Here is a 23,574-nt window from a genome sequence, read left to right on the forward strand (position 1 = left end):
CCGCGTCGGGCTCTGGGAGGATGGCTCAGAGCCTGGAGCCTGTTTCCGATTCTGTATCTCCCTCTCTCTCTGCCCCTCCCCCGTTCATGCTCTGTCTCTCTCTGTCCCAAAAATAAATAAACATTGAAAAAAAAAATTAAAAAAAAAAAATAAATAAAAATAATTTTTGTCTATAATTTATGTCCCTTCAAACATATAAGACAAGAAATTGTGCTCCAAATGCTATACTAGCAAATTCTCCCAGAAAGTGGAAGAGAGTACATTCTGGGGAGTGGCCCATGAATGACATACCCAACTATGCATCTCTTCTCATTCTCCTCTACATAGTTGTAGAAAATCAAGCATCCCAGATTTAGACTCCTGAAATTTATGAGCAGCCAAAAAAAGGTAGCAATTCTGTATATACCTTATAAATATCTCTTTGTGTTAGAAAATTAACGCTAATTATAACTTCTGAATATAAGTATACTTATCAAGAGCTATAGTCTTTCACCCTCAATAAGCAAATGAAGACTTTGAGGAAAAAATAGTGACAGATTAAAATGTTACAATGACTTAAAAAAAAAGTCACAATGACTAAATCTTTTATAGTAGAGCGGTGATTTGTAAATCAGAGATAACCTATGATAAACAAATCTAGATGCTTATATACAGTTAGGATTCTCATAGAGTGTTCTCCATGAGGAATATGTTATTCACCGTCACATTTTAAAACATACTCATACGCTCATATATTTTTTTTGTCATGGTAAAGATCAATACCCATATAGAAGAGTGGGAAAACTGAATTAGTCATTCAGGAAAGCAGGAAAATGAATGAACTAGAGTTACTAATCATAAATATGAGACTATACACATGCTTGAGGACCATCTTCTATTCAGATTTAGAAGCCACAAATATAGGGATTGATTTGATCAGGGTTGCAGTTTAACAAAATAAAATCAATAAAGCATGACAAGGCAAGAGAGTTAAGTACCTATGTGTGGGAGCAATAATAATAAGGGAACATGGAATTTAAGCTAGGTAAGTAAGAATAGAAGAAGTATTTGGGACAGTAAAATGTAATAGGACCAATGGATTATAGTTCCTAATGGAATCAAAGGACTTTTGGAGTCAGAATATTAGACAGACTAAGTGGGAAAGATAAGAGGTAGTGACCAGAAATTAAGATGATTGAAACTTAAATTATGGAAAAGTAACAGTGATTGGTTACGACAAAGACTAAAGGATATCATCTTGTTGGTTAGTGGCTGACATAGAAGATAAGATCATTAGAGTGAATGATCATTCAGTGAACTAAGAGACCACATTATTTGGAAAGATCTTCTACATGGATATTAAAATCATCAAAAATTATGACAACAGTGCTGTAAGACAAGTAAAATACCAGTATAATACAGACTGTTAGTCACCTACAAATTATTATGTTTTTCCTTGAGGATGTTGAAAAGGAGAGGACATAAGGAAAACGTGATGAATTGAATTCCACAGAACACTGCAGATGAGCAAAGAACCAAAGCCATATCCATACCTAAAGGGAGCATGGTGGAGAAAGAAGAGCACTTGGCCTAGTTGTGCCTAGTGTGCCAAGTCAGCCACGTCAAAAAGCAGGCCTACCATTGACAAACAGAATTGAGAGTATGAAGAAAAACCAGCTGAGCCTTTGACAGCCATTTAAGCTGGTAGATAGACTAGAATGAGAAAAGCTCCTAAGGCAAATCACTGAACCCAAACATTTTTCTTCTACCAAACTCCTCCCCATCTCAATTTTGCCATAAAGATGGCAGAAAAGTGAGGCCTACGTACCCATTAGGAATGGTCAGAATTAAAAAGACTGACAATACCAATTCTGGTAAAAATGTGCAGCCACCAGAACTCTCATAGAGAGCTGGTAGGAACATACAATTATTCCGCCATGTTGGGAAACAGTTTATGAGTAATCGCTCATAAAGTTAAACACGTATTTATAACTCACCAATCCTATTCCAAAGAAACTATCCACGATGAATAAAAACATATATCCTCACAAAGACTTGTACACAATGTCCACAGAAGCTTCACTCATAAAAGTTACATGCAAAATAGTTACTGCATCCAACCACCTAAATGTTTATTAACTGGTGAATGGATTACAAACTGTGGGATAGTCATACAATGGAATACTCTTCACACCAAAGAAACAAACTACTGATATACAGAACAACATGGATGAATCTCAAATACATGATGAAGTGGGGAAGGCCATATATATATATATATGACTACATATTATATGATTTTATTTACATGACATTCTAGAGAAGGTAAAAGCATAGTGACAGATCAGTGTTTGTCTAGAGCCAGGGTGGGAGGAAAGAACTGACTGTAAGTGGGATACAAGGAAGCTTTTGGGGATAACAAAATGTTTTATAGTTTGGCAATTACACAATAATAAAAAGGAGGAACTAAAAACCAGAGGAATCTCATACTGCATGTTCTTGTGGTAATTGTATTTGAAGTTCTACCAGGAATGAACCAAAATGTGAACCAAAACTATTTAAAATCAGAGTTCAAACTCTTCCCTGCTAAAATACTTGCAAGATCAAATAAATCACCCATGAGGGGAAGCAGCAATATGTACGATTATGGGTTAGACAAATCATACAATAACTCAACTTAATTAAAATATGGATCAGTTCCTGCTCAAATCAGTTCTTAGAAGAATGCGAATGATTAGATTTTCATGCTAAATGTCAGAAAGGAAACAGTAAGGATTCTCTAGAAAATAAAACATTGTAGGAGAGAGGGAAGATGGCGGCGTAGGAGGACGCTGGGCTCATCACTTAGATTCCACCTACACCTGCCTAAATAACCCAGAAAACCGCCAGAGGATTAGCAGAACGGAGTCTCTGGAGACAAGCGCAGACGAGAGGCCCACAGAAGAGAGTAGGAAGGGCGAGGCGGTGCACGCTCCATGAACTGGCGGGAAGGAGCCGGGGCGGAGGGGCGGCTCGCCGGCCAAGCAGAGCCCCCGAGTCTGGCTGGCAAAAGCGGAGGGGCCTGATGGACTGTGTTCCGACAGCAAGCACAACTTAGCGTCTGGGAGGTCATAAGTTAACAGCTCTGCTCGGAAAGCGGGAAGGCCGGAGGACAAAGGGAGGGAGAGCTGCTGAGCCCCCGGATGACAGAGCTCAGTTTGGTGGGGAACAAAGGCGCTCGCCAGCGCCATCTCCCCCGCCCATCCCCCATCCAAAATCCCAAAGGGAACCAGTTCCTGCCAGGGAACTTGCTCGCTCCACGCAAACACCCAACTCTGTGCTTCTACGGAGCCAAACCTCCGGCAGAGGATCTGACTCCCTCCTGCTGCCACAGGGCCCCTCCTGAAGTGATCACCTAAGGAGAAGCTAGCTAAGCCTGCCCCTCCTGCCCCCGAGCACCTTGCCTACCCACCCCAGCTAATACGCCAGATCCCCAGCATCACAAGCCTGGCAGTGTGCAAGTAGCCCAGACAGGCCACCCCACCCCACAGTGAATCCTGCCCCTAGGAGAGAAGAGAACGCACACACCAGTCTGACTGTGGCCCCAGCGGTGGGCTGGGGGCAGACATCAGGTCGGACTGCGGCCCTGCCCACCAACTCCAGTTATACACCACAGCACAGGGGAAGTGCCCTGCAGGTCCTCACCACTCCAGGGACTATCCAAAATGACCAAGCAGAAGAATTCCCCTCAGAAGAATCTCCAGGAAATAACAACAACTAATGAACTGATCAAAAAGGATTTAAATAATATAACAGAAAGTGAATTTAGAATAATAGTCATAAAATGAATCGCTGGGCTTGAAAACAGTATAGAGGACAGCAGAGAATCTCTTGCTACAGAGACCAAGGGACTAAGGAACAGTCACGAGGAGCTGAAAAGTGCTTAAACAAAATGCAAAACAAAATGGAAACAACGACAGCTCGGATTGAAGAGGCAGAGGAGAGAATAGGTGAACTAGAAGATAAAGTTATGGAAAAAGAGGAAGCTGAGAGAAAGAGAGATAAAAAAAATCCAGGAGTATGAGGGGAAATTAGAGAATTAAGTGATACACTAAAAAGAAATAATATACGCATAATTGGTATCCCAGAGGAGGAAGAGAGAGGGAAAGGTGCTGAAGGGGTACTTGAAGAAATTATAGCTGAGAACTTCCCTGAACTGGGGAAGGAAAAAGGCATTGAAATCCAAGAGGCACAGAGAACTCCCTTCAGACGTAACTTGAATCGATCTTCTGCACGACATATCATAGTCAAACTGGCAAAATACAAGGATAAAGAGAAAATTCTGAAAGCAGCAAGGGATAAACGTGCCCTCACATATAAAGGGAGACCTATAAGACTCGTGACTGATCTCTCTTTTGAAACTTGGCAGGCTAGAAAGAATTGGCACGATATCTTCAGTGTGCTAAACAGAAAAAATATGCAGCCAAGAATCCTTTATCCAGCAAGTCTGTCATTTAGAATAGAAGGAAAGATAAAGGTCTTCCCAAACAAACAAAAACTGAAGGAATTTGTCACCACTAAACCAGCCCTACAAGAGATCCTAAGGGGGACCCTGTGAGACAAAGTACCAGAGACATCACTACAAGCATAAAACATACAGACATCACAATGACTCTAAGCCCGTATCTTTCTATAATAACACTGAATGTAAATGGATTAAATGCACCAACCAAAAGACATAGGGTATCAGAATGGATAAAAAAACAAGACCCATCTATTTGCTGTCTACAAGAGACTCATTTTAGACCTGAGGACACCTTTAGATTGAGAGTGAGGGGATGGAGAACTATTTATCATGCTACTGGAAGCCAAAAGAAGCTGGAGTAGCCATACTTATATCAGACAAACTAGACTTTAAATTAAAGGCTGTAACAAGAGATGAAGAAGGGCATTATATAATAATTACAGGGTCTATCCATCAGGAAGAGCTAACAATTATAAATGTCTATGTGCCGAATACGGGAGCCCCCAAATATATAAAACAATTACTCATAAACAGAAGCAACCTTATTGATAAGAATGTGGTAATTGCAGGGGACTTGAACACCCCACTTACAGAAATGGATAGATCATCTAGACACACGGTCAATAAAGAAACAAGGGCCCTGAATGATACATTGGATCAGAGGGACTCAACAGATATATTTAGAACTCTGCAGCCCAAAGCAACAGAATATACTTTCTTCTCGAGTGCACATGGAACATTCTCCAAGATAGATCATATACTGGGTCACAAAACAGCCCTTCATAAGTTTACAAGAATTGAAATTATACCATGCATACTTTCAGACCACAATGCTATGAAACTTGAAATCAACCACAGGAAAAAGTCTGGAAAACCTCCAAAACCATGGAAGTTAAAGAACACCCTACTAAAGAATGAGTGGCAATTAGAGAAGAAATTTAAAAATATATGGAAACAAACCAAAATGAAAATACAACAATCCAAACACTTTGGGATGCAGTGAAGGCAGTCCTGAGAGGAAAATACATTGCAATCCAGGCCTATCTCAAGAAACAAGAAAAATCCCAAATACAAAATCTAACAGCACACCTAAAGGAAATAGAAGCAGAACAGCACAGACACCCTAAACCCAGAAGAGGAAGAGAAATAATAAAGATCAGAGCAGAAATAAACAATATAGAATCTAAAAACACTGTAGAGCAGATCAACGAAACCAAGAGTTGGTTTTTTGAAAAAATAAACAAAATTGACAAACCTCTAGCCAGACTTCTCAAAAAGAAAAGGGAGATGACCCAAATAGATAAAATCATGAATGAAAATGGAATTATTACAATCAATCCCTCAGAGATACAAACAATTATCAGGGAATACTATGAAAAATTATATGCCAACAAATTGGACAACCTGGAAGAAATGGACAAATTCCTAAACACCCACACTCTTCCGAAACTCAATCAGGAGGAAATAGAAAACTTGAACAGACCCATAACCAGCGAAGAAATTGAATCTTTTATCAAAAATCTCCCAACAAATAAGAGTCCAGGACCAGATGGCTTCCCAGGGGAGTTCTACCAGACGTTTAAAGCAGAGATAATACCTATCCTTCTCAAGCTATTCCAAGAAATAGAAAGGGAAGGAAAACTTCCAGACTCATTCTATGAAGCCAGTATTACTTTGATTCCTAAACCAGACAGAGACCCAGTAAAAAAAGAGAAGTACAGGCCAATATCCCTGATGAATATGGATGCAAAAATTCTCAATAAGATACTAGCAAATGGAATTCAACGGCATATAAAAAGAATTATTCACCATGATCAAGTGGGATTCATTCCTGGGATGCAGGGCTGGTTCAACATTCGCAAATCAATCAACGTGATACATCACACAAACAAAAAAAAAAAAGAGAAGAACCATATGATCCTGTCAATCGATGCAGAAAAGGCCTTTGACAAAATCCAGCACCCTTTCTTAATAAAAACCCTTGAGAAAGTCGGGATAGAAGGAACATACTTACACATCATAAAAGCCATTTATGAAAAGTCCACAGCTAACATCATCCTCAACGGGGAAAAACTGAGAGCTTTTTCCCTGAGATCAGGAACACGACAGGGATGCCCACTCTCACCGCTGTTGTTTAACATAGTGCTGGAAGTTCTAGCATCAGCAATCAGACAACAAAAGGAAATCAAAGGCATCAAAATTGGCAAAGATGAAGTCAAGCTTTCGCTTTTTGCAGATGACATGATATTAAACATGGAAAATCCGATAGACTCCACCAAAAGTCTGCTAGAACTGATACATGAATTCAGCAAAGTTGCAGGATACAAACTCAATGTACAGAAATCAGTTGCATTCTTATACACTAACAATGAAGCAACAGAAAGACAAATAAAGAAACTGATCCCATTCACAATTGCACCAAGAAGCATAAAATACCCAGGAATAAATCTAACCAAAGATGTAAAAGATCTGTATGCTGAAAACTATAGAAAGCTTATGAAGGTAATTGAAGAAGATTTAAAGAAATGGAAAGACATTCCCTGCTCATGGATTGGAAGAATAAATATTGTCAAAATGTCAATACTACCCAAAGCTATCTACACATTCAGTGCAATCCCAATCAAAATTGCACCAGCATTCTTCTCGAAACTAGAACAAGCAATCCTAAAATTCATATGGAACCACAAAAGGCCCCGAATAGCCAAAGTAATTTTGAAGAAGAAGACCAAAGCAGGAGGCATCACAATCCCAGACTTTAGCCTCTACTACAAAGCTGTCATCATCAAGACAGCATGGTATTGGCACAAAAACAGACACATAGACCAATGGAATAGAATAGAAACCCCAGAACTAGACCCACAAACGTATGGCCAACTCATCTTTGACAAAGCAGGAAAGAACATCCAATAGAAAAAAGACAGTCTCTTTAACAAATGGTGCTGGGAGAACTGGACAGCAACATGTAGAAGGTTGAAACTAGACCACTCTCTGACACCATTCACAAAAATAAACTCAAAATGGATAAAGGACCTGAATGTGAGACAGGAAACCATCAAAACCTTAGAGGAGAAAGTAGGAAAAGACTTCTCTGACCTCAGCCGTAGCAATCTCTTACTCGACACATCCCCAAAGGCAAGGGAATTAAAAGCAAAAGTGAATTACTGGGACCTTATGAAGATAAAAAGCTTCTGCACTGCAAAGGAAACAACCAACAAAACTAAAAGGCAACCAACGGAATGGGAAAAGATATTTGCAAATGACATATCGGACAAAGGGCTAGTATCCAAAATCTATAAAGAGCTCACCAAACTCCACACCCAAAAAGCAAATAACCCAGTGAAGAAATGGGCAGAAAACATGAATAGACACTTCTCTAAAGAAGACATCCGGATGGCCAACAGGCACATGAAAAAATGTTCAACGTCGCTCCTTATCAGGGAAATACAAATCAAAACCACACTCAGATATCACCTCACGCCAGTCAGAGTGGCCAGAATGAACAAATCAGGAGACTATAGATGCTGGAGAGGATGTGGAGAAACGGGAACCCTCTTGCACTGTTGGTGCGAATGCAAATTGGTGCAGCCACTCTGGAAAGCAGTGTGGAGTTTCCTCAGAAAATTAAAAATAGACCTACCCTATGACCCAGCAATAGCACTGCTAGGAATTTATCCAAGGGACACAGGAGTACTGATGCATAGGGGCACTTGTACCCCAATGTTTATAGCAGCACTCTCAACAATAGCCAAATTATGGAAAGAGCCTAAATGTCCATCAACTAATGAATGGATAAAGAAATTGTGGTTTATATACACAATGGAATACTACGTGGCAATGAGAAAAAATGAAATATGGCCTTTTGTAGCAACATGGATGGAACTGGAGAGTGTGATGCTAAGTGAAATAAGCCATACAGAGAAAGACAGATACCATATGGTTTCACTCTTATGTGGATCCTGAGAAACTTAACAGAAACCCATGGGGGAGGGGAAGGAAAAAAAAAAAAAGAGGTTAGAGTGGGAGAGAGCCAAAGCATAAGAGACCGTTAAAAACTGACAACAGGGGCGCCTGGGTGGCGCAGTCGGTTGGCGTCTGACTTCAGCCAGGTCACGATCTCGCGGTCCGTTAGTTCGAGCCCCGCGTCGGGCTCTGGGCTGATGGCTCAGAGCCGGGAGCCTGTTTCCGATTCTGTGTCTCCCTCTCTCTCTGCCCCTCCCCCGTTCATGCTCTGTCTCTCTCTGTCCCAAAAATAAATAAACGTTGAAAAGAAAATTAAAAAAAAAAAAAAACTGACAACAAACTGAGGGTTGATGGGGGGTGAGAGGGAGGGGAGGGTGGGTGATGGGTATTGAGGAGGGCGCCTTTTGGGATGAGCACTGGGTGTTTAATGGAAACCAATTTGACAATAAATTTCATATTAAAAATAAAATAAAATAAAAAAAAAGAAAATAAAACATTGTACCACAGTTTCCAATATTTTTCTAAATATAATGCTTGGGATCCAACTAAAAAAAATTATAAAACATATGAATAACCAGGAAAATACAATCCACAATCAAAAGGAAAAATAGAAGAAGTAAATACACTGATGATCCAGATACTGAAAATTAGCAAAGATTTTAAAACTCTGTTACTGATAAAAGAATTTGCAGAAAAATATTGGTAGACAGGTAAAGAGATAGATAATAGCAGGAGAAATATAAAACTCCCTAAAAAATAACCAAAAGATAATCTTAAATGTGAAAATTATGATATTTGAAATAAAAATTTCATTGGATAGAGTTTAACAGCAGATCAGACACCACACAAAGGATCGGTGAGTTTGAATATAGAATAACATATATTGCCCAAACTGAATCAAAGAAAGAGAAAAAATTGAAATGAATGAACAGAGAGTAACTGCTTACACAGTAACAAGCATTCTAATATATGTGTAATTAGAGTCTCATAAAAAAGGATCAGAGAGGCAGTAAAATATGTAAAGAAATAATGAATGAAAATTTCCAAATTTGATGAAAACATCAACCCACAAACTCAGCTTGATGGACTGCAAATAGAATAAATATACATAAAAAATAATTTTGGACTTTCACTTCTGCTCATCATGGACTAGGCCCATTCCTCTAATCACCCCTCCTACAGTTAAAATCCATAGACAATACAACAAACTAACACAGGCAAATTCTGAAAGGAAGAAAGAGAAAGGCAGAGATCTCAAAACTTGAGGAATACATGAATTCTTTAGGTTTTCTTTTTACCTACATATAAAATGGATGGGACACTGGAAAAGCCTGACTCATGGAACTTCCAATAAGCACAGACTAAAAAAAAAAAAAAAAAAAAGCACAACAACTAAGAAAAGCCAAAGGACTGTAAAAAGGGGGTCTCTAGGGGCGCCTGGGTGGCGCAGTGGGTTAAGCGTCCGACTTCAGCCAGGTCGCGATCTCGCGGTCCGTGAGTTCGAGCCCCGCGTCGGGCTCTGGGCTGATGGCTCAGAGCCTGGAGCCTGTTTCCGATTCTGTGTCTCCCTCTCTCTCTGCCCCTCCCCCATTCATGCTCTGTCTCTCTCTGTCCCAAAAATAAATAAACGTTGAAAAAAAAAAAAAAAAGGGGGGTCTCTAGCATAACCAAAACCTTTTTGACAATGCCTATCCTACTTGAGCCAAACACCAAGAATAAGCTGCACCCACTATCCATGTGTCGATAGGACTAAAAAATAATGTGGCAGTGAAAATTAGCCATCCAATTCCCCCACCAGAGTGATGATGTTGAGACCAACCAGGGAACTGAACTTCCACTCTTGTCTGAAATTAGCAGTCATAATGAGTCAAGGATATCTGCTCTCATCACTATTATTAAATATAATACTTGAAGCCAGAGCCAGCACAAGAGAAGGAAATAAAAAGCATTCAGACTGGATAGAAAGAAGTAAAATTGTCTCTATATGAAGATGACATAATTGTCCATGTAGAAAATCCAAAAAATCTATAGAAAAACTAGAATGAAAAAATACATTGAACAAGGTTGTTTAAGATACAAGATCAACATACAAAAATCAATCATTATTTCTATCTACTACTTACAAAATGTGGAAACTAAAATTTAATACAATGCCATTAAAAAGTGTTCCAAAAAACATGAAATATTAAGGCATAAAATCTAACAAACCATGTACAGGATCTGTATGATGAAAATTACAAAATGGTGATGAAAGAAATCAAACAAGACCGAAACAAATGGAGAGTCATACAATGTTCATGAATTGAAAGACTCAACATAGGTGTTTTATTACATGGAGCCAAACTCAATCCCTAACTAACAAAAATAATTATAAAATAGAAAAATAATACTCTACAAGTATATTAAAGTACAGTTGAATATTATGAAACATGTAAAATAATTCATCTCATCAATAGGTTAAAGGAGAACCACATACTTAATCACCTTAAGAGTTACATAATTTATATATACCAGATATTTGTTAAAATTCAATAAATTCTTGGGTTTTTTTATTTAGCAAAATACAAATAGAAGGACACTTTCTTAACATGATAAAGAATATACATCTAAAACCAACAAGTAACCAAATGTTTAAGAATTAAACAGAACAGGCACTAGCAATAAAAATACGTTTAAAATACAGATAGGTCTTAATTAAACTTTAAGATAAGTGTTAGCAGAGGATAGAAAAATCAATACTCTACTTTCAAGTTCCCTAACCAGGTCATTTTCATGGATGGGAATTCATTCTGAGAACATAAATGGACTCCAAAAGAAAATCTTAACCCTTTTCAGTGTTAAATGTTTCTACATTAGGATTATATACACTTACAGATAAAGTTAATTCTTCATGTTCAGGCTTCACAACTGATTTTTCTCTATCTACAATGCTAAATCCATAGGCTTCCTCCAAAGTAGAAACAACCTATGAGTAAATCAAAGCAAATTTTTATTTTAATAATTTTATGTAAATTATATGTAAATTTATTAAGTGTTAAAAAAAAACACTTAATCAAACATGTCAGGACCTTCTTAGCAATAAGACTTCTTTCTACCAGTGCCATAAACTTAAACTTTCCATCTCACATCCCATCTCATATCACCCTGAAGAAATAATAAGAAACAGTCCTCAACTCTACTCTGTAAGAAAGTCCCTATGACTCCCATTTCTGTGTTCATAGGCATGTAAAAGGCGATCTATGAATAGTTGAAGCATCAACTCCACTTATCACCAAAGTATTTCCTCAAAATCTGAGGGACTCAAATTTCTTCTTTGAAAAGAAGCGGACAAAATAGAAATGTAAACTAGACAGCAATAAATTTTTTAAGGAAATTCTCTGAGCTAACCCTTCAAACTTTGAACAAACTTGTATTTTGGAAATTTCACAAAACTATATTCTTTTTATATTTGTGCTACCTCCCTCATTGGTCTCATTTGGTATGTGGTACATTCATAATTCAATTCGGGATCACTGTGCAAAGAGAAACTCAGAAAAAAAGGAGATTTTTTTTTTTTCCCAACACTAAGAGCTAAAGTTTCTAAAGTGCTGAGAAGAGTTAACATAGCAGGAATGAGCCAGAAAGGACTATCATTAGAAAGATCTGCTTTCAAGGTTGGCCTTAGACTGCTGCCTCAGAACTTGGATTTCATGAGTGTTCCCATCATTCACTGATTACAGTGGCTCATTGTCCTTAAACTGTTTGTACAAACAATGTGGTTTATGCTAAACATCTGCTTTCCTTCAATGTGGTTTATGCTAAACATCTAACTCCCTCTCCTTCAGGGAGTGTGGAATTTTGGTACATGCTAAGCAAAATACCTAGATGAGCAACCCCCAATAAAACCCTGGGCACTGAGTCTCTAATGAGCTTCTCCAAAAGACATTTCACATGTGCTGCCATAATTTGTTGTTGGAGTAATTAAGCACATCCTGTGTGACTTTAAAGTAAGAGGAATCTTGGACCTAGTTTCCTCCAGACTTCACTCCAAAAGCCTTTTCCTTTTGCTGATTTTGCTTTGTATCTTTTCACTGTACTAGATCTTAGCCATCAGTAGGTCTATATTTTGAGTCTAGTGCACCTTCCTAGCAAATCTCTAAGCCTAGGGATGGTCATAGAAACCCTAAACACAGGGACCAACAAGTGTCTTACCATATTTAGATGTTTGGTAATTTTCCTGATCAATTCATCTTCTGCTATTAACTCCTTTGTCTTACTCGATGCAATGGGCAAAGCATATCTTACGATGGATTCCCCTGCTGGTGGAGATCCTAAGACCATTGGTTCAAGTTTATCATGTACTAATTTTGCACTATGTTTTTCCTTTGGTTTAGGTGACAACGGTGAAGTAAATATTCCTTTTTTGTAAGTTAAATCTGGAACATTTGCCAATTTATTACTAGAGGCTGACAGATGTTTTGCGGACTTCATTTTGTTATTTTACTTCACTTCCAAATTATAGGTGAAAAAATTGTATTCCTCCCTGTAAATAAAACATTAAGATTTCAGATTAAAAATTAGGGCAGGATTACCAATTGCAGTGAAGATGGTGAATACCAAAACCAGCACTGCAGAAATCACAAAATGGAGAGGAAACCATTCCTAACAACAAATAACAACAAAAAAATTTTAAAAAAAGAAAAAGAAAAAAAAGCCTGTGAGAAATCCTTAAAGGTGACTGAAGGCTGATTTATGTATGAGTATTTAGGATGGGGAGTTTTATATCTATCATTACTTGCATAGGAATAATAGCCTAGACCCAGGGTAACAACAGAGTAATATCAAGGCAGCACCAAAATCATGCTGGGTCCCCCCAAAAAATATATTCAAGTTCTAACCCCTGGCACCTGTGAATATGACCATATTTGAAAATACCATTTTTGTAGATGTAACCAAGTTAAGATGAGGTTATACTAGATTAGAGTGGGCCCTAAATCCAATGACTGGTATCATTATAAGAAAGCCAAATGAAGACAAAGATACACAGATGTATAGAGAAAAAGGTCATGTAATGACAGAGACAGAGACTGGAGTAAATCAGCTACAAGCCAAGGAACGTTAAATTTTCCCAGCATCCTTGCTAGGAAAAAGCAAGGGAAATTCTTCTTTCGAAACTTTAGAAGGAGCATTGCACTGCAAACACTTTAATTTCAGACTCTTAGACTCTGGAACTGTAAGAGAATAAATTACTATTGTTTCAAGCAACCTAGTTTGTGGTATTTTGTTATGGCAGCCCTAGGAAACAAATACACACAAAAAAATTTCCCTAAATTTGATGGGAGGGACATAAACTGTGGCCTGTTTTTTTATCATTTCATAATAACAGATTACTAGACAAGAGTAGCTGACACTCCCAAAGACATATGAGTTCACAGGCAAAAATAACTTGACACCTGAAAAATACAAGCTTTGCAAAGGAAAAGAAAGAAAAAAAGAAAGAAAGAAAGGAAGAAAGAAACAAAGAAAACTAAAAGAAAAGGTCCAGAGGCACCTGGCTAGCTCAGTCCGAAGAGCATGAGACTCTTGATCTCGGGGTTGTAAGATCAGGCCCCATGTTGGGTGTAGAAATTATATAAATACATACATATATGCATATATACATACATATATACATGCTTTTTAAAAAAAGTTTTAAAAAAAAGACAAACCAAAAATATACAAATACACACAAACAGAATATTAGCAACACAAAACAGGTACATGAGTATTTTTTTAAAGACTGAAGTAGAAATACTACAAACGAAAAATGTAATAAACATAACTGATCACAGAATAATACTGCTGAAGAATAAATTAGGCAAATGAAGATCAGAGTGAGATATTCTGCCAGAAAGCAGCAGAAAACGATAAAGAGATAGAAATGAAAAAGAAAATAAGAGATACATAGAAGAATTATACAAATATCAAAAACCAGATAAAAGAAGATCCAGTGAGGAAAAAAAATATGAAATGGACAGGAGGAAATATTTGAATAAATAATAAAGATAAATTTCTCAGACTTAAGGATAGTGGAAAGACAGATCAAAAGTGTTCACAAAATACCAAAAAGGAAACAGATAAACAACAAAACATAATTAATGAAATAAATATAAAAGCCTCAAAAAGAAAAATTTGAAAGTTTTCAGAAGGAAAGAGCATATAACCTAAAAAAGAGGAAGAATTCAATTGCCACCAAGTTTTAAATAAAATTTCTTCTTAAAGGAATCTATATTTTGTCTAAATTGCAAGCTCTTTGGATGCAGAGTCTAGCTGAAGAATAAAAATGGATGCAAAGATTAGCAGCATTTATCACATATTCTCAAACATGAATAAAGTAAAATACACATCATCAGTAAGTATTAAAAATTAATATATTTTAAAGAATTTAAATTCCCAATCCTATGAAAATTGGGAAAATATAGGCCTGCATTTGTTGACAATATATAAACATGATTAAATTTTTGGAGAAGTAGTACCTAGTATAGAGAGGGTCATCTAATAAATTTTAATAGACTAATAATAGATATTTTTTTATTTGGCATAGAAAAAGTCAATGGCATCCTGTTAGCACATTTATGCAAAATAAAATATCAACACCAAATAATAGACTATTTTAGGAAGTAAAATAAAAACCAAAAAATAAATATTATATGATACATTATAAATGAAATCAGTTACAATAACATTTTTACAAGCTAATTATTTCTCAATTATTTCGGACACAATCCCTAAGGTTAAACCACAGAAAGCACATAAAAATTATTGATATAATTGTGGATTTCCAAAATGCAAATATTTCTATATGTGAACATGTATTAGGATTTTAACCAAGAGATGACACAGCTGGAGAAGAATCTACTGTTTAGATTACTTACAAAAAAAAATTAAAAAATATATATATCACATTATATATATATATATATACACATATATATAACAGCAATACAATGCCTCAAATACATATGAGAAAAAACAAACAGAAAATACTCAAAAATGAAAAATCCGTAATATTTTGCACAATTCATCAAGACTTTTTTTTTAACTTGGTAGTGAATGATAGAGCAAAAATATCTTCTGACAACACTGAAAATTTTTCATTCTCAAACTGTACAACTGCTTTATTGTTGTAATGAAACACTACATAGTTAATTGAAAACGTTGTCAAACATAATTTTTATATCATAGTCAAATAAATATTGGGAAAGATTATTTGATGTCATGTCACTCAAAATTCATTTGAAGAATGCAATGGTTTTGGAAACTGTTGACAATAATAAATATATACATTGTAGAACATAAGCCAAAGTCCCCAGTTGGAAAATATATCCATTTATATTTTTCTAATATTAATAGTGGCATAATATTTTAAATAAAGGTAATATAATAAGTGATACAGAAACTAAAATTTAATTTACAAAATTGAAAAGCATCAAAAGAATTTCAAAGAAATTATATTGCCAAAGACAATGCATCAAAAGCATCAGGTCTGAGAGAAAAGGACCAGCAAAAAAGACTTAAGAATGATTGATCAATGAGCCAGAAGGTAAAACCAGGGGAGGATGTATTGAAAATAAAGTGAAAAAAAAAAAAACAAAAAAAAACTTACGACTAAATGATGAACTGCGTTAAATGTTGGGCAGGTAAAATGAGGACTAAGAATTAACCACCGGATTTAGCGACAAGGAAGTAGGTCATTTGTGACCTAAAGGATAGCAACAGTTTTAAGAATGACGGAGGTGAATGCCTGAAATATGGGCAAAAGGAAGATTTTTTAAGAGAAAAGTAACATGTTTGTATGCTGTTGTAGGTTGAATTATGCCCTCTCCCCCCCAAAAATATGTTCAAGTCCTAACCCCAGAACCTGTGAATGTGACCTTATTTGTTAATAAGATCTTTGTAGATGGAACCAAGACGAATTCAAACTGGACTGGAGTGGGCCCCAATCCCAATGGTGTGCTTCCTGGAAGAAACTCAGACCTACAGGCGCATGGGGAGACCACCGTGTGAAGACAGAGGCAAAGATGAGAGCAAGGAGTCTAAGGGACACCAACTGGCAGCGGCCACCAGAAGCTGGGAGGAAACACGGAACAAATCCTCCCCGAGAGCCTCCAGGAGGAACCAGCACTGCCACACTCTTCAGACTTCAGCGTCCAGAAATAGAGGATAAATTTTTGTTGTTTTAAGCCACCCAGTTTGTTGTACTTGTTTAGGCAACCCTGGGAAATTAATACATATGCTGATGGAAATGACCCAGTAGAAAGCAAAATGTATTGATTGGTATGGAGGGAAACTGCTGGAATGATATCCTTGAGTAAACAAGGGGAAATAGGTTTTAATGCATAAATGCTCCCGTGCACTTAAGGCAGGACCAGGGAAACTTCTGCGGTGACAGACAGGAAGGCAGAGACGCCCGCTACTTCAGGAAACCAATTGAGAAAAAGACGGGCCGCGCACCAGGTGCAACCAAACAACCTAATAAATGGACCCATGAGGTTCACACGCGTATAAAAATAAAGGTTACATGGACTAAACGCTTGTATTTACAAGAAATATTTAGGGATTTTACGTATTTTCTTCATTTAATCCTAACTATCCTAGGAGGAGTAGATCACCACAAATTTGCCCAAGTTTATCAGTCACCTTCTACCACAAAGAAAACGTTTTCTGGTCTCCCTTCAAGGATTCATCTCAAACGCTTTAATGATACAGTACACAACGAAATGGGGGAGGGGGCGACATAGGGCAGAGAAGAAGCTAGGATTATCGTCTTATATTTCGCATCAACAGAGGCACAGCTGCCGCTTTTGCCAGAGAACACAACAGAAACCCTCACACTCCGCGGAGGGAAGGACCGCAGGCGCCTCCCCTCCCAGTGGCTAGAATACCTGCTGAGGCCGCTGGAAGCCAGGTTACTGGGCGGTTTTGCCTTGGCCAAGCGGGCTCTAAGGTGAAAGAGTTGGAAATGCCGAACCTCCCAGACTTCCTTCAAGGCGGAAGCCTGCAAACCCTTCAGACTCCAGCGTTGCTATTTTACAAACTGACATTTGGGCGGAAAGGCCGGGCCTCTGCGCCCCGAGGCGGCGGCAACGACCGGCCGGGCGTTAAGCCGCGAGGTGGGCGGTTGACGCCGCGTCACCGACGCCCCCGCCGCGCGCCCCCGCCCCGAGAGACCCGCGCCGCGCGCCCCCGCCGCGCGCGATCCGCCACCGCTCTAGGAGCCAAAGCCTGAACCGACCGAGTCTTTCCCGGAACTGAAGGCTAGAGGATTTTCGGCAACTGTGGAGCCCTACGAAGTAATACAGTCCAGACTGCGCTTTCTGTGTTTCTTGCTCCCTGGGCTGTGTACTTCCCTCCAGGACGCTGCACAAGTGAGATTCTTTTAGGCATTTGGCCTAAAGAAATAAAACAGGGGCCTCTTTGGTGCTTGGAGAACTTGGGCTTCATCACCAGCAAAACCTGAGCCCCAGGCCCTTAAAGTCTGCAGTTGTCTAAAGTTCTTTACAATCCGGGGTTTGGTAGAGTCCCTTACCAGACTTTAAGCTCCCAGGGAATTGTGCAGCAGCTTCGTATTTTAAAAATAAAATGTACCAGAGAGGCATCTGGGTGGCTTAGCCCCTTAAGCTTTTTGAGTCTTGATTTCTGCTGAAGTCATGCCCTCACAGCTCCAGACACCAAATCCTGCTTCAGGGTCCATCCTATTAGCACCGAGCCTGCTTGGGGTCCTCTCTCTCTCTCTCTCTCTTTCTCCCCTCTTCTCTGCCCATCCCCTGCTTGTACTCTCTCTCAAAATAAATAAATAAACTTAAAAAATAATTAAAAAGTAAAATGGACTAGAAAGTTGCATCATGCCACACAACAGTCTGTTGCCATCAGTTTGCATACTACTTGCAAAAGATGTAATTTTCCAAGGTAGAGTTTTTTTGATAGTTTGACTTCAAGAAATGAATTTTTTCTTTTAAAAAATGAAACCTATTGATTTAAAACACTCTCCAAATAAAGTTTTGTTGCCCAAAGTACAATGTTTTAATATTTAAAAATACTAACTTGAGGGGCGCCTGGGTGGCGCAGTCGGTTAAGCGTCCGACTTCAGCCAGGTCACGATCTCGCGGTCTGTGAGTTCGAGCCCCGGGTCAGGCTCTGGGCTGATGGCTCGGAGCCTGGAGCCTGTTTCCGATTCTGTGTCTCCCTCTCTCTCTGCCCCTCCCCCGTTCATGCTCTGTCTCTGTCCCAAAAATAAATAAAAAACGTTGAAAAAAAAATTAAAAAAAAAATACTAACTTGATATAATTTAATTTTTTAATAATGGCTTGTTTGGTTTGCTATAGGAATATTCAAATAAATAGTTCTAGGGCACCTGGGTGGCTCAGTTGGTTAAGCGTCTGACTTCTCAGGTCATGATCTTGCAATTCACAGGTTCGAACCCCACATTGGGCTCTATGCTGACAGCTCAGAGCCTGGAGCCTGCTTCAGATTCTGTGTCTCCCTCTTTTTCTGACCCTCCCTGCTTGTTCTCTCTCTCTCTCTCTCTCTCTCTCTCTCTCTCTCAAAAATAAATAAAAACATTTTTAGAAACATAGCCCAGAACAAAATCTGAAACAAGAAGTACAAAAATGGAAGAGGGCTCCAAATTGAGACACAGAAGGATCCTGAACTCACCTCCTCCCCCAAACACAAGAAATTTCCAGCTACATATGGAAAAATTCCCTCTGCAAAGGACTTTGGAAGCTAAGTGAACAGCACTTCTGCAACATAGGAGAAAAGGGCCACATTGAGACAGGTAGGAGAGGTAAAGACCAAGTCTTGCAAGAAACCTCTCCAAATCCCAGCAGACCCACAATTAGGAGAGATCTCATAACATAAGAGCTTGTCCCTGAGGACAAAGGCTCCCCAACTCTTAGGATCTGCACCAGAGAAACAAGCCACAGAATGTCTGGCCTTGAAAAACAAGGCTTACTTCCAGGAGAACCATGTGGCTTTAATAATGGAACATCCACTCTTAAAGGGCTTGTGCCTAGACTCATTCACCACCCTTACCCTCCAGAGCCAAAGCAACAGTTTAAAAAGCACCTACATCATATGCAAAGGAGACTCATTTGCTAATCTTAAAAATATTTCAATTTATATTCAATTGATAATGTGGTCATTTCAAGGATCTGGGACAATTTAAATTCTTACCAAAAAAAGTGGAATTTCCTACTGACTCATTTTCTAATTTTCAGAGTTATATAGAAGGTATGTGATACAGTGATATATTTATTCATATATATATATATAAACTAACATGCTTATATGCAACATAAACTTTCTATATATTGAGATATACACATTTAAAAGACAGAAAATATTTGTGTTTTATCCTTTCCTAGATATCAGCATACAATAAATGCTTGTTAAGTAAATGTTACAACTTTTTTTCAAAAGTGCAAAAATGTAAGAGATCCATGGAAAATTGTATCCCAATAGATGGAAAAAGAGATACTGAAAGGGCGGGCCTATGCCAGCCGACTCCATCTTGTTTTGTGTCCTTCACCTTGACTATACCTCTTTTTCTTGAGTAACCCCCCCTCACCTGCCTAACAGGACTCAGACCCTTCCCCAAGACCCTTTTCTAGCCAATCGGCTGAGGCCATAGCCATTACCTCACCAACTGCCCCTAGGCCCCAATAAAACCTTTGTCCTTTTAAAACTCGCTCTCTTTCCCTGGTATCTCACCGCTGCGTCGGTGCAGGTAGGGGATTGAGCTCGAGCTAGCTCGAATAAAGGCTCTTTGCTTTTGCATCGGACTCGGCTCCCTAGTGGTCTTTGGGGATCACGAATTCTGGGCATAACATTTGGGGGCTCGTCCGGGATCCCCAAGAACCCCGAGGGACCCCCGACCCGGAGAGTCTGACTGGCCACGGTTAGTGTCTGTTTGTTCTGTCTTTTCTGTGTAAGCTCATTTCTAGAATTCTGGTAGTGCCCGACACAGTCTAAGTGGACGCACTGGAGGACCACGGGCCGGGAGTTTTGGAAGACGTTCCGATTCTCCCTTCTGGAGAGACCTGGAATCCCCTCAAAGGTCTGAGACGAGGCGGGTCGCTCCCGCTGGTCGGCGTGAGGCCGTCATCTTTGGAGGGACGTGGAATCCCCTCATCGGTTTTGGAGGGACATGGAATCCACTCAAAGGTCTAAGCTAGCTTGCAGTTTTGCTTCCATAGAGTTAGAAGACTTTCTAGGGGCCCTCTGTTTGTCTGTTTTTGTGTTTCTCTGTTTTGTTCTGTAGACTTACTAGACAGACGTTATGGGACAGACTCAGACTACTCTTCTAAGTATTATGATTGATCACTTTAAGGATGTGAGGAGAAGAGCTAACAACCTCAGTGTAGAAGTCTGAAAGGGTCGGTTGCAGTTTTTTTGTTCTAGCGAGTGGCCAACTTTCAATGTCGGATGGCCACCAGAGGGGACCTTCGACCTCCCTACCATCCACCGAGTCAAGAGTATCATCTCTCAGCCTAAGGCGGCCATCTTGATCAGCTCCCTTACATTATCACTTGGCAAGACCTTGTAGAAGACCCACCCTCTTGGCTTAAGCCCTTCCTAACCCTGCTCCCTCCGGAGCCAAAACCCATTCTTGCTTTGCAGGAGACAGAGAAGAAGAAAAGTCTTACCCAGCCTTCAGCACCCCTCTACCCTGTCCTACAGGGGGGTACTGAAGAAAAATTAATTTTTCCTCCTCCGTATAACCCCTCTAGGATGCCGGAAGAACACCATCCTCCCCCTCCGGGGGAGGCAGACGCTGTTCCGAGAGCGGGAGGCGGAAACGCTCCAGGGGGAAGCCCGCCCTTTACCAGACAAAGGGCTCAGAGGGGGCAATCCGCCTCCACCGCCGACTCCACTATTCTGCCCCTGTGAGCCACCGGACCCCCAGACGCGGAGGGAAATCAGCCCCATCACTATTGGCCTTTCGCCACTAGTGACCTCTACAATTAGAAAGCTCAGAATCCTAAGTTTTCCGAGAAACCGGCAGGGCTTATTGATTTATTAGACTCTGTTCTTTTTACCCATCAGCCCACGTGGGATGATTGCCAGCAGCTTTTACAGGTCCTGTTCACGACTGAAGAAAAAAAAAAAATCCTCAGTGGGGCCCGAAAACTAGTTCCAGGCGCAGACGGAAATCCCACCACCAACCAGGCTCAGATAGATGCCTCCTTCCCCTTAACTTGGCCCCAGTGGGATTTCAACACGGCAGAAGGTAAAGAGAGGCTCCGGGTCTACCGCCAGACTCTAATAGGGGGTCTCCGAATGGCTGCTAGAAAGCCAACCAATTTGGCCAAGGTAAGAAATGTACAACAGAAAAAAGATGAATCTCCGGCTGCCTTTTTAGAACGGATCATAGAGACATTCCTTACCTATACCCCCATGGATCCAGAGGCTCCGGAAAACAAGACAGCTGTTATCATGGCCTTTGTAAACCAATCGGCCATAGACATTAAAAAAAAATTACAAAAAATAAATAGACTAGAAAAAAAAAGTCTACAAGACTTACTGGTGGTAGCCAAAAAGGTATATAATAACCGAGAGCCTCCTGAAGACAAGCAGGCTCGCGCCATGGTGGCTGCCAGCAGTAAGCAGACTCGAGACCTGGCCAGAATACTACTATCTACCACTGCTGACTTCCCCGAGGAACGAGACCGCCGTCTCTGGCAGCTGGCAGACGACACAAAAAAAGGTAAAAGCACCAAGGGGGGGAAGCAGAGGCTGCAGAAAGATCAGTGCGCATACTACAAAGAGATAGGGCATTGGGCCCAAGATTGTCCAAAAAGAGCTGGCGGGAAGGGAAACAAGACTAATCGAGTAAAAGTCCTAGAGCTAAATAAACTAAGTGATTAAGAGAGTCAGGGTTCAGACCCTCTCCCCGAACCCAAGGTAACTCTTAAAGTAGAAGAGACCCCTATTGACTTCCTTGTCGACACCAGAGCACAACATTCGGTCCTCCGCACCCCACAAAGAAAACTAGCTAACAAGAAGTCCTGGGTACAAGGGGCAACTGGTATAAGCCAGTATTCATGGACTACCCAAAGAACAGTAGATTTGAGAACGGGCCGGGTATCCCACTCCTTTATGGTAATACCAGAATGCCCCTACCCGCTGTTAAGACGAGACTTACTGACCAAGATTAAAACTCAGATAACTTTCAGACAAGGGGGGCCTCAGGTCACCGATGGCAAGGGCCACCCCATCCAGGTCCTGACCATGAAACTAAAAGATAAATACCTCCTCCACCAGGAGGCGCTCCCGAAAAAAAATAATATAGACAGATGGCTACGAGAATTCCCCTCGGTTTGGGCAGAGACAGGGGGGATGAGACTAGCCGCTCACAAGACCCCAGTCCTGGTAGAGCTCAAGCCAAGAGAGAGTCCGGTAAAGATCAAACAATACCCCATGTCTCAGGAGGCCCAGAAGGGGATCCAGCCACACATCCGGAGACTACGAAGCCTAGGGGTACTAGTTCCTTGCCAGTCTGCCTGGAACACCCCCTTACTGCCGGTCAAAAAGCCTCACACAAATGACTACTGACTGGTACAAGACCTCCGAAAAGTAAATAAGAGGGTCGTGGACATACACCCAACTGTTCCCAACCCATATACTCTCTTGAGCTCCTTGGCGCCCTCCAGGGTCTGGTATACTGTACTAGATTTAAAAGACGCCTTCTTCAGTCTGCCGTTGGCACCCCAGAGCCAGCCCTTGTTCGCCTTCGAGTGGCATGATCCGGAGGAGGGCTACAATGGGCAACTCACCTGGACACGGCTACCTCAGGGATTCAAAAATTCACCCACCATCTTCGATGAGGCACTACACAAAGACCTGGTATTTACAGACACCTTCTCTGGCTGGGTAGAGGCATACCCAACCAAGCATGAAACGGCTCAGACGGTGGCTAAAAAGCTACTAAAAGACATCTTACTCAGGTATGGTTTTCCTGCCATGGTAAGATCAGACACTAGACCAGCTTTTATCTCACAGGTAACAGGCAGTAGCCAAGGCGGTGGGGGCAAACTAAAAATTACATTGTGCTTATAGGCCCCAGAGCTCAAGACAGGTAAAAAAAATAAATAGAACCCTAAAAAAGACCC

The 23,574-nt window shown here is 40.1% G+C and overlaps 1 protein-coding gene across 4 annotated transcripts in view; it reads right to left on the reverse strand.

Moving 5' to 3' along the window:
- The window catches only part of LOC112867942 (coiled-coil domain-containing protein 7), a 149,122-nt gene extending 131,543 nt beyond the window's left edge, over positions 1–17,579 (reverse strand). For 2 of the 4 annotated variants that reach the window (XM_086714617.1, XM_086714614.1), the window contains exons 1-3: positions 17,347–17,579; positions 12,635–12,965; positions 11,316–11,408 (exon numbers count right to left, since the gene is read on the reverse strand). In XM_086714617.1, the coding sequence (XP_086570743.1) occupies positions 11,316–11,408; positions 12,635–12,913 (372 nt within the window). In that variant the 5' untranslated portion in view covers positions 12,914–12,965; positions 17,347–17,579. Of the gene's footprint in view, positions 1–11,315; positions 11,409–12,634; positions 12,966–16,067; positions 16,206–17,346 lie in introns of all 4 variants that reach the window. The other 2 variants (XM_086714616.1, XM_086714615.1) reach the window with 2 other exon arrangements.
- Positions 17,580–23,574: the final 5,995 nt, after the last annotated feature.

This window comes from Puma concolor, chromosome B4, assembly GCF_028749965.1.
Source record: "Puma concolor isolate L17-30 chromosome B4, mPumCon1.1.hap2, whole genome shotgun sequence".
NCBI lineage: Eukaryota > Metazoa > Chordata > Mammalia > Carnivora > Felidae > Puma > Puma concolor.